The 16,138-nt window shown below is 43.5% G+C and overlaps 2 protein-coding genes across 2 annotated transcripts; one reads left to right on the top strand and one right to left on the bottom strand.

The window, feature by feature from the left end:
- Window positions 1–2,305: 2,305 nt before the first annotated feature.
- ACRALDRAFT_2042984 (uncharacterized protein) lies at window positions 2,306–4,282 on the top strand (the record flags this gene model as incomplete). The annotated part of the gene is made up of 2 exons (XM_071021304.1): window positions 2,306–2,318; window positions 2,382–4,282. The coding sequence occupies 2 exons, from the start codon at window positions 2,306–2,308 to the stop codon at window positions 4,280–4,282; spliced, it is 1,914 nt and encodes a 637-aa protein (XP_070874261.1).
- Window positions 4,283–4,907: 625 nt separating this feature from the next.
- Window positions 4,908–5,501, bottom strand: ACRALDRAFT_1035108 (uncharacterized protein; the record flags this gene model as incomplete). The annotated part of the gene is made up of 1 exon (XM_071014986.1): window positions 4,908–5,501. One exon carries the CDS (start codon window positions 5,499–5,501, stop codon window positions 4,908–4,910), a length of 594 nt encoding a protein of 197 aa, XP_070874260.1.
- Between the last annotated feature and the right edge of the window lie 10,637 nt (window positions 5,502–16,138).

Genomic DNA, 16,138 nt, shown 5'->3' with positions numbered 1-16,138 from the left:
ATATTAGGGCCAGCGTGTCCTAAACAGAGATACTGTAGGTTACTATCGGCTCAGCTGGCTACTCTTTTGATCGGTTTTCGGATTAGTAAATTCGGGGCTAGAAGAGTAGTAGTAACGGGGGCGTTAGTGACTAGAAAAAGCTTTATAATGGTTTAATCGTAGTGAACACTTAGCTTATAAAGGATTAATCGATTATAGCGGCGTATATAATCGTTTAGTGGCTCCTAATCCTACTAGTAACCGTTCTAATGTATCTTCTTATTACAGACTAGGTTATAGATAAAATCTTTATAATAGGCTACGTCTTTTAACCGGAACTTTATTAGGCCGGCCGTTCCTTCTATTATAATAATAACGTCTTTATATCCTTAGATTAGCACCGTTATAATACCGGCGATTATAACGTTACTAGGGCGGGCCGGTCTATAATCTATAAATCTGCTTCTATTATAGAAAACGTAGGAGGTAGCACCTAAGTCTAATATAGCGGACGACTATAAAGGATATAGGGCGGCTAAGAGGGCGGCCGCCGGGGCTTCTAGCCGGCATAGCTCGTAACGGACGGTGTTTAACGCCTTACCTTACCCTTTATAGAATGTATTTATAAGCTTTTCTAGCTTCGTCGTCTCCTTGATTTTAAAGTAGACCTTATTATTATTATCGGTCACTTTACTACCGCCACCGACTTTATTATTACCATCGGTTACTTTATAGTCGGTGGCGGTAGCTCTTATAGCCGTATATAGTCACGCCTTCTCGAGGACTTCGTTATTATTATCGCTATTACCGCCGCCGCCACCGACTTTATTATTATTATCGGTTACTTTATAGTTAGTGACGGCGGTCCTTTTCTTTTTATTTCGGGACCTAATCTTCTCTATAGCGCCTTATAGGTCCCGGTCTATCTTAAGGCACTTCTCCACGAGCCTCCTAACCGAGTCGTTAGCTTAGAAGCCCTTTAGCGCTAACTCTAGGAATAGTATCTAGTAGCCCTATAGATTATAGCCGCGGCGGAAGCACGCGGGATACTTATCCTTATAAAAAAGGGATTATCGGCGCTTAGAGCTTATACGGTTAGTTAACTTACCTTTAGGGTAGGCACTATAGCCCCGCTAGGCTCCGGCCCGGTTAGCCCTCCCGGCCTATTATAGCCTGTTATTATTATCGCCTAGGTTTAGAGCCGGGAAGGCTATAGTTCTATGGCTTCGAGTAGGCGGTACGTTAAGCTATTCCGCCGCCTTTTTCCCTTCCGCGATAAGGATTATCGCCGATACTATTTTAAGGTCTAGCGTTACTTCCTTTATATCTACCTAATTACCTAGGGTAGGTCGTATAGCGTTAAAGAAATCGTTAATCTAAATCTCCCGGGGTTTATTATATATCCCGATATTATAATAGTTCTGAAGCCGGTCCTACTAATCGTCTAACTAGGCGGCCACCTTCCTTAGGTTATTAGGCGGCTTATTCTTATAAAGATTGTAGTTCTTTTAGGAGTCCTTTATACGGGTCGCGATATAGGGTATAGCGTTAGCTTATACTACTATATAGATCTTTTCCGGGGTTATGCCCTTTATTAGGGCCTTCTGTCTTTTCTCTACGATAGACTCTTCTACCCACTTAAGTATACCGTTAATACCCTTCTAATAGGTCTCGTAGTCTTTACGATCTTCTTTATATCGGCGGTAGTCTTCGGTATAGGCGGCCTTACCTGTAACCGTTAGCTCGGAGATATTAGTAGGTTACCCGTTAATATTAGCGATAGATATATAGGATTTAAATTCGGGACGGGTAGCTCGCTACGGCCTAGGGGCTAGATCGTTAGGGCGTAGGAAGTCCTAAACTCTATTACTACGGGCCCTGACTTTGTAGAGTCGTTATTATAGCTCCTAGTCTTCGTGGCTTATATAGATAGTCGTATTTAAGGTTATAGTTATAGCTATAGGCAGCTCGGCGTAAATAGCTTTAATAGATTATTAAGTAAATAAGACTCTTAATTATTACGAATAGCGCATAACTTAATTACGTAAAAATAAGCGATCGATCTATTAATTTAATTAACTCTATAGAAATCTCTGATTGTAGTGCTAAATTCCTGCCCTTATTCCTGCGGCAGATCCACTCCCACCTTCGGGCCCGGCATAACCCGTTCCGGACCTGCTTTAGGCCAGCCTATGCGACAGATCCCGCCTAATGCCTATACAAACTAGCCCGAGGCCCCTGGAAACTGATTTCCTCGTGGTATGGTGTCCATGAATTCAGCCAAAGAACCCCATCGCCTTATAGTAGTAGGTGCATTTCTAGCCACATGGGGCAAAATTGTGAATAGGTTCTCCCGTGTATGCCAAACGCCAATGTAACTAACATGTGTTTTACTTTTCCAGGGCGATACGGCGTCGTCTTCGATGCTGGCTCTTCGGGCACTCGTATGTACATTTACAAATGGGAAGACCCGGCAAAGGTCACCCAGCATGCTACACTTGAAGAACTACGCCGCTTGCCCGCCATCAAGCTCGAAAGCAGCGAGAAGATCCGTCCTGGCGTGTCATCTTTTGCATCAGTTCCGGAGACCATAGGGAGTGACCATCTTAGGTTCTTGGTGGAACTTGCCCTGGTCAAGGTCCCCCACGATAAAGTACCTGATACACCCGTCTATATAATGGCTACGGCAGGAATGCGATTGCTTCCTGCCGGGCGGCGGCAAGGCCTGCTCCTCGCCATGTGCTCATATCTGCGTGACAGCACTTCTTTTTCGCTCCCAGACTGTTCCACCAACGTACAAGTCATTTCCGGCGAGACTGAAGGTCTGTATGGCTGGCTTGCCGTCAACTATCTTCTCGGTTTGTTCGATTACCAGGACGACCTTGATAATCACAACGGGCACCATACATACGGTTTCCTTGACATGGGCGGTGCATCGGCACAGATTGCATTTGTTCCAAATGCAACCGAGGCGGAAAAGCATGCCGAAGACCTTAAACTTATTCGACTTCGGAATATTGATGGCACGATCTCGGAGTACAAGGTCTTCACGGCTTCGTGGCTTGGTTATGGCGCCAATCAGGCCCGCAAGAGGTATATCGACAAACTTCTAGATGCATACGATCGGCCTGTTGGCTTCGACGTCCTTGACCCTTGCATGCCTAGTGGTCTTCGCACGACGCTTAACAACGAGTCGTTGCCTCGCACTGTGCCAAATACCGAATTTACTCTCGTGGGAACTGGGAACTTTAGTGGGTGTCTTGCAAAAACGGAACCATTGCTGAGGAAAGATGCGCCGTGCATCGACGAACCTTGTCTTTTAAATGGGGAACATGTACCATTAATCGACTTCAGTATCAATCGCTTTGTCGGAGTATCCGAATATTGGCATACAACCCATGGAGTGTTCGGAGGAAAGCACGAGGCTTATAAGCCCGTTACCTATCAACAGAGGGTCCTGGATTTCTGCAGTCGAAGCTGGGACGAAGTCATAGCAGACCTAATGGACAGAAAGGTCAAGGGGAAGGTAGAGGACGCACAGGAGGCTTGTTTCAAAGCATCCTGGTTGATCAACATATTGTATGAGGGCATTGGATTCCCGAGGTTCGGGGTGGAGCATGACCTGAGTTTTGACTCAAACATTTCCGAAATCAACATCGAAACGGGGAAAGAGAGAAGCTTCGTGGCCCCCTTCCAACCATTGAACAGGATTGGTGGGGTGGAAGTAAGCTGGACATTAGGGAGAGTGATCCTTTACGCTTCTGGTCAGATCCCTCCACAGCGCCAGTATATTTCTTTCCCGGTGGGTTTCGGCAGCAATGTCCCTGGTGCTGCTGATTTTGAGCTGGCTGGGTCGGCGTACGACATTACTCTGAGCGTACACAAAGGGCATGGGGCTCTGGACAGCATTATGGACAAGGCCAGGGCGAATTCTGGATCCACGATCATCCCGCTAATCCTTCTCGGTGCTATCATAACGATCCTGTTCCACGAGCGTGCCCGCCGGCTCCATCGGATCAGGTGGCTAAATTCTATTATACGACTCAATCGGTTTGTTACGAGTCCCCTGAGATTCAGACTGGATTACTCTCTTACAAATAGGCTATTTGAACGCCGTACTTATGACTATGAACGGGTTATGGAGGAGGGGGATGTCGACCAGATGGATCTTGGGAACATAGACTCGGACGAGTGTAGTGCCTTGGATATGAGCGACTCTATGCAAGCTCGCAGGTTATCTCCGCTAACCGCACCCAGATCCACCCTGGATCCCCTTGCAGCAAGACTTGGGGACAATTTTTAGATCTCGGTGGTGTCGCGCTTCGCACCCAAAGCAGAGAGGTTCAGAGAGAAGTTGGTGCCTGAAATGGCGACTGTCGGACAAGGAGTCGAGCATGGAGCCCCGTCCGAATGAATACGTTACCATGGCCTCTCTAGAGGAGGATTGATGATACGTTGGTATGCCTGGGCACACTGTCAAGCATCTCACGGTTAAACAAACTGGCGGGGATTGCAAGGAAGTGGCAGGTTCTGAAGGATATTCACTTTGACCCATAAACTTGTGCATGGCAAGACTGGTCTCACTCGGAAGAGTGTGCCAGCAGAGGCGCGGACGTATCATCCAGAGTTTTACGGGTGTGTAATAACCGGTCGCCTCACACTAATCAATGATTCAACAGGGTTTCTAGAGTTGAAACTGGATTTCAAACGTTGGGGAATATTAGATTTTCAGCAATGTGAGTTTCCCGGTGCGACCTAACCATAGTTTGGTGGTGGACGGCTGGAATAGTAGTCCTTTTGGTGGGCACTGGAATAGTCGCACCATTAGCTGAGCGGTCGGTGCTTGAAGTCATTGAAGAATGTTGAGGGACTCGTTGCGCCTTGTTTTAGCGTCGTGCAGCCCGAAATGTGCATACGGATAAGAAAGATCAGTCTTGCTGCTTATCCAAAAAGCTTGGGTCAGATCTGATTCGTGTCTCAAATTTCTTCCACCACTCTTGGAATGCCTTAAGAGGCACCACCTCCACGCCTTCGGAGCCAGTTGTCCCGCTGAACCCTGATAAGAAATTAAAGGCATTTTGGATGATTCTTTGTGCAAGAACTGTTGTCGAAGTCTGGACCCCTCGCTTCACACACTCCGAATCTCTAAGGTGAATTTGAGAAGCCACAGCTCCGGCTTCTTCGATAGAGATACCAATCATGAAGTTCGTTGTTGTCACAGTAGTGGCCTCATCTCCAGGATGAATCTTGAAAATGGCACTTTCTTTGCCAGGGCCGACGCCGCCTAAAAACCGGAATTCCGCGGCGTGGTCAGCGGAGGCGACAGTGGGAGCGGCAGAGAAGTAGATGGCTGCGGCCGTATCGGGTGGAAGTGCCACGCCCGGCAGCATGAAGACGACTACGTGAGTGATGGGTGTGGTGGTAGAGATTGCGTAAATGAAAGAACCCTGTGAAGGTGATGAGACCGGCTCGGTCAGGACTGATTGGCCAGCCGGAATAATACCAAATAATTGATTGGACATGCCGATTAGTGGTTCTGTAGCGTAGAGGAGGTCGGTAAGAAAAGAAATCCGGATAGCAAGACCCTTGGATGCCAGTACCGGTATTTGTACGCCCCTTATTCCACAAACTGTTGAACTGAATGAAAGAGAAGCAGTTGCACAGGCTGGCCCGCAACAGGTGCGGAATAGGTTATTCCGACCCTAACTTAGAGGTGGATCTGCCGCAGGATCTAGGGCAGGATTTTGGCACACAGATCAGAGATCCGAGTCGAGTCGTTACTGCCGTAGCAGATTATATTACACAGGGTGGTGTCAGGACACTAATATCGTACAAAGTATGGCTTATATTCATTATAGACTATAAAAGAGTATAAGTCCACGATATTAAATATATAGATAAAAGAAGGGTAAAAGCACTATAATATACCTTAGTGGGAATATAAGGAAAAGAGTTATCCTTAGAACCACTAGGTATCCTATCAGGGATATTCTATTCGAGGGAGTCGGATAGGACTTAGAGGCGTTAAAGAATGCGTTAAGAACCCGGAACCGGCCCTAAGGTTAACCCTAGGGATAATTAGGACCGAGTTATGTTTTAGGATTATTAAGCTGGCCTAAGACCTATAGTCTTAGAGCCTTAGGTTATTATATACCGATCCTAAGGAGGATAGTTACTGGTCCTTAAATAGGGTGTTTCCCGTTAAGTCCTGAGTTAAAAGGGCTTAACGAATAATCTTATAATTATTCCCCCCCTAAGGTTAGCTTTATAACCTATTCTTATTATAGTCTTAATAACTCTTTTTACTCCTTATATAAAACCTATAATATTTTATTCGTTCTAACCGTTTATGGGTATAACGACTATTAAGAGTTTAAAAGATTAGTTATTTTTTAAATCCTATTATTACCCCTAACTAATACCTAAGATACCCCTTAAACGTACTATTACTATTTATACCCGGGATACTTCCCCTATTATTAAAGGAGCTAAAGCCGGGCTATTAGGCGCCGATCACGAGTAATCCCTTACGCCTAAGTTAGAGGATAAAGATAGTAGCCCCGAATTCAAGATTCGCGGATAAGCTAACCCGGATACTCGTGATCCTATAGTAGGACCACTACTCGACTAAGGGACCCCCTAAGTTATCCGGATAGGACCTTAATTCGATATTAAAGACCTTAAGAGCCGCCCCCCCGGCACTTTATTATCGGCGGAACTCGATTTCCTGATTAAGTATTATAAGGACCGCTAAGCCCGTGAAAAGAAGGAGAAGCGCCTCCTTACCCTTTAATAAGGGAAGGACCCCGATACCTCTAAGTGTGTCCCTAAAGGGGACTCCCGTAAAAGCTAGTATAAGGTCCTATAAAAGCTCCCCGAATAGGATAGGCAGTCCTATAACTAGTTCTAGACGTTTATTAAAGAAATTAAGGAGCGCTTTATACTCGATAAGGTTAAGCCGTCTAAAACAGAGAAAATCTATTTTACCTTTACCCTATTACTAAAAATTATAAAATCCTAATAGCGTGCCTATTATAGGCGCGTTTATAGGAAGACTAAAGGTGCTACCTAAAAGGACCTTAAGACCTTCCTAACCGAGTAGTTAGTTAATAATAAAACCCGTAAAATATCTATAACTAAGAAGCTATTCTTAGACTAGACTATATAAAAACCTAATTAGACCTACGCTAAGTTTATTAATAGGCTAGACTCGTTATTTAATAAAGTATCCCTACCCTTTTTTAATAAGTAGCGTATATAATTAATCTTAACGAAGCTTAATAAGCCGCTATATAACTAGATTATAGCCGCTAGTATCCCTACTAATAGTAAGGCGTTAGGTGTTATAGCCTAATAGGCAGAGATTACTCTTTTATATAAGAATAAAGAAGAGACGCCCCGGAATAATCGCCTAAGGTAGCCCCGCGGTAAGAAGTATAGGCGTAATAGGGCCCCTAATAAGGCCCGTACTATAACTATTCGGCCCTTTATACCTCCCTAAGGTTTTATAGAATTAATTAAAATAAACGATATAGAAGCCCCCGGGCCCCCTAAGAGGTATAATAATAGCGGCGTTATATACTTTAGCTATAATAAAAAGGGTTATTACCGGAATAAATACCCGAAGAAACCCTTTAAGTCAGGTTAGTTATTAGGATACTCTATTAGTTAGAACCCGAATAACCTATTAGTTAACCCGAGGCACCCTGTTATTAGATAGGCTTAGGCCTAGGAAGGGCCGCCGTCTTAGCCGTTCTTCGCTAATAAGGGCGTGATTAAGGCGAAGTTAAAGTTACGGTTAAGCGGCGGATAGGGCCGCCAGAGCGCTAAGCTTAATAAAGGCGCCGAGGTTAACCTAATCGACTAAAAGGCCCTACCTCCCGACTATAGTCCCCTAGGACCGCCGAAACGACTTAGATAGGTTATCCCTAGGGTTTATATATATTCTATCGGGTCCTTTAAGATATATATTAAAGTTATAAATAGTTAGGACCGGACCCGGATATATCCGATTAAGTTTAAGGTGCTAGATATAGACCCCGATAGGTCCTAAGTTATCCTTAGTATACCCTGGTTAGTGGAATATAACCCTATTACCTTTTTCCGGTCCGGCGAATAGATATATCGATTCTAGTAAAAGGACCTTTAAGGCGTCCCGGGTCGGAGAGAGTTAAAAAAGGCGAAGGAGCACGTATAGCTTATTATCCGCCTTATAAAGTCCGGTACTCCCCGTATTAGCCGAGTTATCGGTATGAAGTGGAACGCTATTAAGGAAGAAGAGGATACGTTACCTAATAGTCCTTTAATCCCTATTATCTAATTAGACCCGTTATAACCTATACCCCCTATGCCCCCTAACCCGACCTAACTAAATAAAGGAATCCTGGAATATCTTAATCCCGGGCTATATTAAGAGTTACTAGATAAGGACGAGTTAGGGAATATTATCCCTAAGTATTATTAAGAGTTTTTAAACGTTTTTAACGGTATAAAGGCCGGCCGTCTACCCGCCTACTAGTATTAGGATTATATAATTAAGATAAAGGAAGGTAAGTTACCCCTATTTAGCCCTATCTACCCCTTAGCCGAGTAAGAACTAGCCGTCCTATAAGAATATATTAAGGAGGCTATAGCTAAAGGGTGGATTCGATTATCGATAAGCTCTACGGGCGCCCTGATCCTGTTTATACTAAAAAAGGGTGGATAGCTACGTTTATATATAGACTATTAAGGTCTTAATAAGGTTACCCGTAAAGACCAAACCCCGCTCCCCCTAATATATAAGATCCTTAACCGCCTTATATCCTCCACGGTTTATACTAAGTTAGACCTTAAGGACGCCTACTATCACTTAAGAATTTAAGAAGGGGACGAGTAAAAAACGGCTTTTAGAACTAAGTACAGATACTTTAAGTACTTAGCAATACCCTTTAGTCTATATAATACCCCCGCTAGTTTTTAGTATTATATTAATAAAGCCTTAAAGGGTTTTATCGATACTATCTGCGTTATATATCTAGACGATATCCTGATTTATAGTAAGGATCTTAATACCTATCGCGTGCACGTTAAGGAGATCCTTATACTCCTAAAGAAATAGTCCCTATTGGTAAACCCTTAGAAGTGCGTGTTCGAGACGTAAGAGGTCGAGTTCTTAGGCTTTATATATAGCCCTAATAGGGTCTTTATAGACCCGAAAAGGGTCGAGGCTATTAAGGATTAGGAGGAACCTATTTCCGTTAAGAAGATTTAGGTCTTTTTAGGTTTTACCGGTTTCTACCGACGTTTTATCGAAGGCTACTCTAAGGTCGCTACCCCTTTTATAGACCTATTAAGGTTAGGGGGCAGACCAGGTACGTTCTAGTTAGGGGATATAGAGAGGGCCGCTTTTAAGAAGTTATAATTATTATTCTAGTCGGTACCCGTGCTATGGTATTTTAACCTAGCCCTACCTATTCGTGTAGAACCCGACGCGTCTAACTTTATACTACGCGCTATAATTAGCTAGTATAAGGACCGAACCTAGCGACCCGTGGCGTTCCTATCTAGGAAGCTAAGGGGACCCGAACTAAACTATCTAATACTAGATACCGAGTTAATAGCGATTACTAAAGTATTCCGGTAATAGCGCTATTATTTAACGTATAATTAGACCCTAGTAAAGGTACTAACTAACTATTTAAACCACCGGTATTTACTAAATAAACTATAAATTAAACCTTAATATACCCGTTAGCTAAAGGAGCTATTAAGCTTTGATTTTAAGATTCGTTACCGCTTAGGCGTTTAGAACCCCGTAGATAGGCTTTTACGGAAGCCGTAGCTCGCTATAGATTAGGCAGATCTCGAAGCGGAGCGGTAGAAGCCCGTTAAGGGATTCACTAAGAAGTTCGTTATTAGCCTTATAAGGGCCCGAGGTATACCTAAGCCCTTAGGTCTATCTAGCCTAAAGGATAAGATTATCTTTACTTAAAAGGACGATCCCTTTTATATCTCCTTAGTATTAAAGGATAACTTAACGGACCTATAGTCCTATAATAGTTAAGGTACGGTCTACTTTAGGGACCGTCTTTTTATACTAAACTAGTTAGGTTTACGCGATAAGGTCCTCTAGGTATTTTATAATACGCCTACTATAGGCTATTATAGGTTAGGTCGGATAATTAAGAGGATTTCCGAGTCTTACTACTAGGAATACCTCTCGCGAGACGTTAAGAAGTTCGTACCTATATATAGTATCTATTAAAGGACTAAACCGCGCTAGTATAAGCCCTTCGGGTTCCTAGCACCTCTGCCTATACCCGAATAGCCGTTCTAAGAGATCTTAATAAACTTCGTGATAGGCCTCCCCCCTATAACCTTATAGGGAAAGAAAAGGGATTCTATCTTAGTCGTGATATATCGATACACTAAGTACGCGATCTATATCCCTTATAGCAGCTCTTTAATAGCTAAGGGTCTTACTAGTATCCTATAGGTACACGTTTTTAGTATCTATAGCCTACCTAATAGCATCGTTTTAGACTAAGGGTCCCTATTTACTAGTAAGTTCTAGACTACCCTATATAGCCTCCTAAGCGTTAAGCGGCGGTTATTAACCGCGTTCCACCCCTAGACGGATAGCTAGACGGAACGATAGAACCAGAACTTAGAGCACTTCCTATGGGTATTCAGTGCCCTATAACAGGACGACTAGGTTAACTAGCTACCCCTAGCCTAGTTTACCTATAATATAGTATAGTATTTAGCTATCCGGTAAACCCCTTTTATTACGCTAATAGGTTTTAACCTATATAGACTATATAATATATAGATATATAAGTCGGGTAAGGTTCGTGCCGCTATAGCTAAGTAAAGGGTAAAGCACCTTATATTAAATCGTAGGGCTATAAAGGTCCTTATTAGGAAAGCCTAAACTATTTACGAATAGTACTATAACGCCGGCCGGGCGGCCTAGCGTTTTAAGATTAGCGACTATATACTATTATCCTTAAAGAATATTAAGTAATATCGCCCTAATAAGAAACTATTAGATAAGTTCCTCGGCCCCTATAAGATTATATCCGTAATAGGCTAGTATAGGCTCGCCTATAAGCTATAGCTCCCGGAGTCGATAAAGATTTATAACGTTTTCCTAATCTTACTCCTCGAACTATAGAAGTCTCGGGACGGTAGGTCGCCTATACCCGTGGACGTTAAGGTCGAACTATAAGAGTCGGATAAATATAAGGTAAAGGAAGTCCTGGCTTATCGCTATAACGGGAATAGGCGCGAATACCTTATTAAGTAGGCCGGGTATAAATATAAATATAATATATAGGAACCACGAAGATATCTCCCTGATACGCTTATCGAGGAGTATTATAATCAAAAGAGTAGGACTAGTTAATAGTATCGTCGGCGCCCCGTAAAGACTTTTCTTATTTAGGTCTAGGGAAGAAAAAAAATAAAAAAATAGAAAGAGAAAAAAAAAAATTAAAAACAAAAAAAAAAAAAAGAAACGCTAACGCCCCCCCCACCCCTAACTCCCCTTAGTACGAGCCTAACGATAACCGTATATAATCCTTATTTATTTTTTATAGCAGGTTTTTTTATAAAGACCGGCTAACTTCGAATTTTATTTAACTAACTAGCCTAGATAGCGGGTAATAGTGGCTAGGTAGCGCTCCGTGTTAATAGGAGTATCGCGGCGCTTCTTCTCCGCCTCCTCCTCCTCCTCCTAGCGACGACGCTCTAGGGGGTCAAACCCCTTATTATCGCGGGCGTACTTCTTTATAGCCTTAAGGGCCTAGTATAGCTTAATTTAGACCCGGAAGGCCCGGCGCTTATATATATTAGCGGTGCTTTTTATAAGGATATCGGGCTAACTTATAGACGCCTAGTCGTCTAGACCACCGCCGCCCTATATAGCCGCTATTAATATCTTCTATAGCTTCTTAGCTACCCGCTCCGCTTATAATAAAAGCTATATATCCAGTTAATAACCTTAAGAGCGGTTAAAGTAGAGGGGACTATAGCTATATAAACGTATTAACTCGTAATCGCGGCTATTACTATTATAATAGTAGTGGTATTTATCGGATAGCTTACTACTATAGTAGGGCCGTATAGTAATAAGACCGGTAACGCTATCGCCACGTAGCACTAGGAAACCCAGTACGCGGGCGCACCGCCTATAGGGAGCACGAAGCTCTAGGCCTAACCTAACTAAAATAACGGGACGCACCGGTATTTCGACGCCGCTACTATCACTAAAGTCCGAGGGTCTATCGCTAGACCCGTTTATAGATAAAGCGAACTCCGACGATAACGACTTATCGGAGTTAGCTTCCTTATTATTAAAGAGGGTGGCTTTATTAGCACCACCGCTTATAATAACGTCCTGACTAGTATAGTTAAGGACGCCCTTTAGGTTACCGAGGGGCTTAAGAGTACCCTATAGCGAATTATTATACCCTAAAAGGAGAGGGCTAGTCGACTTAGTGACCGGAGTAGCTATAGTAGCCGGCTTCTTAACGGTCCTAACCGGCGTAGCTTACTTAGCTAGAGTAACCGCCGTACCTAGCTACTTAATAGCTTTGTCCTTTAAGGAGGAAAAAGACAATAAATCCGAGGACGAATCCGATAATAAGTCCGATAAAGAGTTAGACTACTACTGCTACTACTACTACTACTACTGCTTAAGAGTAGCCGCTATAGCCGCGGCCTTAGCCTTAGCCTAAGCCTTCTTAGCGGCCCGCTATGCCTTCTTCCTAGTAGTCTTAGTTATCCCCTTATTAATAACCTTAGGTACCACCTTAGTAGACTTTATACCGGCCTTACCGGACTTCTTGGATTTACTGGCCGCGCCGGACTTTTTATGCTTATTAGCTAAAGCAGGGGGCGCTATTATATAATAGTAGTCTGCTCTAATACTATAAGTCAGCCTATAGTCTACGCGAAGGGGATATAATACTTATATAGTAGTGATAGTAACGGTGGTAATAATAATAATAATAATCTATCACGATATTAGCCGAATCCTAAGCCGCCCGCGATCCTATACGCGATACACAGAACCACGTAGAGATAATATATAGCCTAATAAGGAGTCGATAGGATAAGTCGATACCCTTAATATAGACGGGGATAGATAACTTACTATAATAGCGATGCTATTATTATTATTATTATTATTATTATTATTATTATTATTATTCTCTTACTCCGGTATCCTAACTAGTCTAGGAGCCCGGCTTAGGCTATACGGTCCTTCTTAGATGGTTATAGGGGGGAAAAACCCGTTCGGGTAGAAAAACCCCTATACTCTCCTCGCTAGGATCGGTGCCGTAACGGGGCCTCGACGGCCCCGGTAGTAGCTTAATACGTATCTGGATTATACCTTTAGTCTAGTGGCTAACGGGAAGGTAACAGGCTAGGGGTTTTAAGTTAGCCTAGGGACGCGGCACCCTATACAGGGGGCCGAAAGAGGTCCGCGGCGGCTCCGCGCTCTAGGAATCCTCCTTATATCGGGGTGGCCGGTTTATTTACACCTTCCTTTTAGGCGGGGGATTTAGCAGGGGCTCCTGCCTTTATTATATATGCCTGCCGAATTCGGCAGCTTCCTATAGTTATAGTTAGGTTAATAGAAAATTTTAAGGGCCTCCGCCCTTCTTCTTATTTTCCCTCCTTTAACCCTCCTATCGCGATATCATAGGTTTCCTATTAAGCCGCCTATCCCCCTTCTCCTACCTCTATTCCCGGCTCCGTGCCGTAGTTACTAATAAAGCGTTTAATAAGTCGTGGATAGGCCGGGTCGCTATTTTCCGCTTTTCTATAGTAGCGTTAATTTATAAGTGGCAGCGCGGTAACGCGGGTAGGGAGTTAGCGGTTTTAGGGCGGGCTAACAGGATAGGCTATAGTCAGTTAAAATAATAGTTAAAATAATTAATAGCCCGAAGTCTTTAATATAAGTTTAAGGGGGTGCCGTAAGGGGGCGCGTTAGTTCTAAGCTTAGTATTAATAGCTTCCTAGATACCGCCTAAGAAGAAATAGCCTAAAAAAAAGGGTAATTCCCGCTATTACGACGCTAGAGCCGCGCGGGTACTACTATGGGTTTTCCTGGAGGTGCCTTTAGGGTGCTAGAGTAATACCGCTAGGTGGCCGTCTCTAACTTTAAATAGATGCCTTAGATACACTAAACGCCTTAGGGGCGAAAAACCCGAAAACGTGGAAGTATATATTAACACTACTAGAAAGGGCGTAGCTTACTATTAGTATACTAATAGTTAGCGGACTTATAAGGATATAAGTTAGTCTTATAGTGGTGGCTTAGTGGTGCCGGGGCGGTAATAGCGGGTTCTAATATCTAGAATAGGTTCTAGCTATAGCTTTAAAGCACTAATAGCGCGTCCTTAAGCGTTATTAAGAGTATATAGCGGTTATCGGTAAGGGCGGTGATAGAGTGGTTATAAGTTAAGGCCCTAGGGGTGCCGAGGCTATACCGCGCTAACCTAGAATAGGCTTAAGGTCGACTTATAGCGGCGGTGGTATCCTTTAAGCGCGCCGCTAGGTATACTCGCCCCGCTAACCGCCGCCACGGTAATAATACTATACTAGCTAGCCTAAAGCGTTAATTAAATCGGTTAAAGGGAATAATCGCTATTCTATTAGAGGTGGCCGTATATATCCCTATACTCCTTTTATAGTAGAGTAAAGCTAATATAGCGGGATAGGGTCACGAATATAACGCTAATAGCGATAATACTACTAAGAGTAAGAGTAAAGAGGAGGGTGCTAGAAATAAGGCTAAGTAAAGAGTAAAGGCCGCTAAGGTATATCCCTTTAGTGCCGCTAGGGCCCCGGTATATAGGGCCCCTAAGTGAATATAAAAGTCTAGGTTAGGTGCTATCTCTGTTTCGTATCCTTTATACCGGGCCGGTCCCGCTATAGGGTCTCTAAGGTATAGTTTATTATAATCTCTAAAGTAAGACGGAAGTTATTTAAACGGCTAAGGCGTAGGAACTATTTCGCGATTACTTTTACCTTTTCAGGGTGGTTTAGGGCGTCGAAAAGGTCTCCCCTAGTTAAGATCGGCCTCTTTACGGTACTATAAAGGTCCCGTCGCGATTCTAGAGTGATACTATAGTATTATAGGATAATATATTTAGCTATCTCCGCCCCCCTATCGCCGTAAGGGCACCGGGCTATAGTAAAACCGGGGACCCTCGCTTTAAAGAGGAAGGCTCTAAGGCTTAGTTTCTTAGAGCGGATTTAGGTAAGGACGGAGCTTTATGGCTTTAGGAGGCCTTTATATCTCTAAAGGTCTTTTTTATATAGGTTTCGATTTAGTACCGCTACGGTATAGGTCGGGTTCCGCGTAGATCCTAAGTCCCGCCACCTTTTCTTTTACTCCTCTTAGAGGGCGGTATCCGGGTTAGAATTATTTACTTAGTCCTAGGCGGTAAAGGATTAAGCGGGCTAGGCGAGTACTTATTAGGCGATATAGCTACGCCTCGGTGCCGCTAATACTCTTATAGCGGCTTAGGCGCCGGCTAGGATAAGTCCCTTAGTTCCGGTATTTTAGTAGTTAAGAGCTCTTTTAGCTATAAGGCGGGTAAGATATAGGTTAAGGGGGGGGATAAACGTCTCTTTTTCTAGGATCCGGATTAGCGTGGCCCTATAGGCTCCCGTAATAGTCCTAAGGCACTTATTTTAGGCTAAGCTAAGAGCCGTAGCGAGGCTATAGCGGGGTCTATTAGTGATTTTATAGAAGGTAAGGGTATAGTAGGAGATAGTTAGGCGGATTATAGCGGTATAAAGGCGTCGGGTATCGGCGAAGCTATAGCCCTAGGCTACCGCGGCGAGCCGGGTTAGGGTATAGTTCTATATCGCTAGTTTACTCTAAATCTCCTTCCTATATCATAAGAAGTTTAGTTTCTAGTCTAGCTATACGCTAAGGAACCTAGCCTCCGTTAAGGGCGGTACCGGAACGGTGCTAAGGTGGAGGGGTAATAGGGATAAGGAGTAGGATTTTATAAAGGGTATAAAGATATATTTCGAGGGCTTAAATTAAAGGCCGTTTACCTAGGACTAAGCTTTATATATCCGCTAAGCGGAGGCGAGTCGGTGTTATATTTAGGCTTTTATACGGCTAAAGGCGATAATATTTATATTATCG

This window comes from Sodiomyces alcalophilus (assembly GCF_042370955.1).
Source record: "Sodiomyces alcalophilus JCM 7366 unplaced genomic scaffold ACRALscaffold_5, whole genome shotgun sequence".
Taxonomy (NCBI): Eukaryota; Fungi; Ascomycota; class Sordariomycetes; order Glomerellales; family Plectosphaerellaceae; genus Sodiomyces; species Sodiomyces alcalophilus.
Note: the sequence above shows the minus strand (reverse complement) of the source record. Positions and strands in the feature narration are given on the sequence as shown.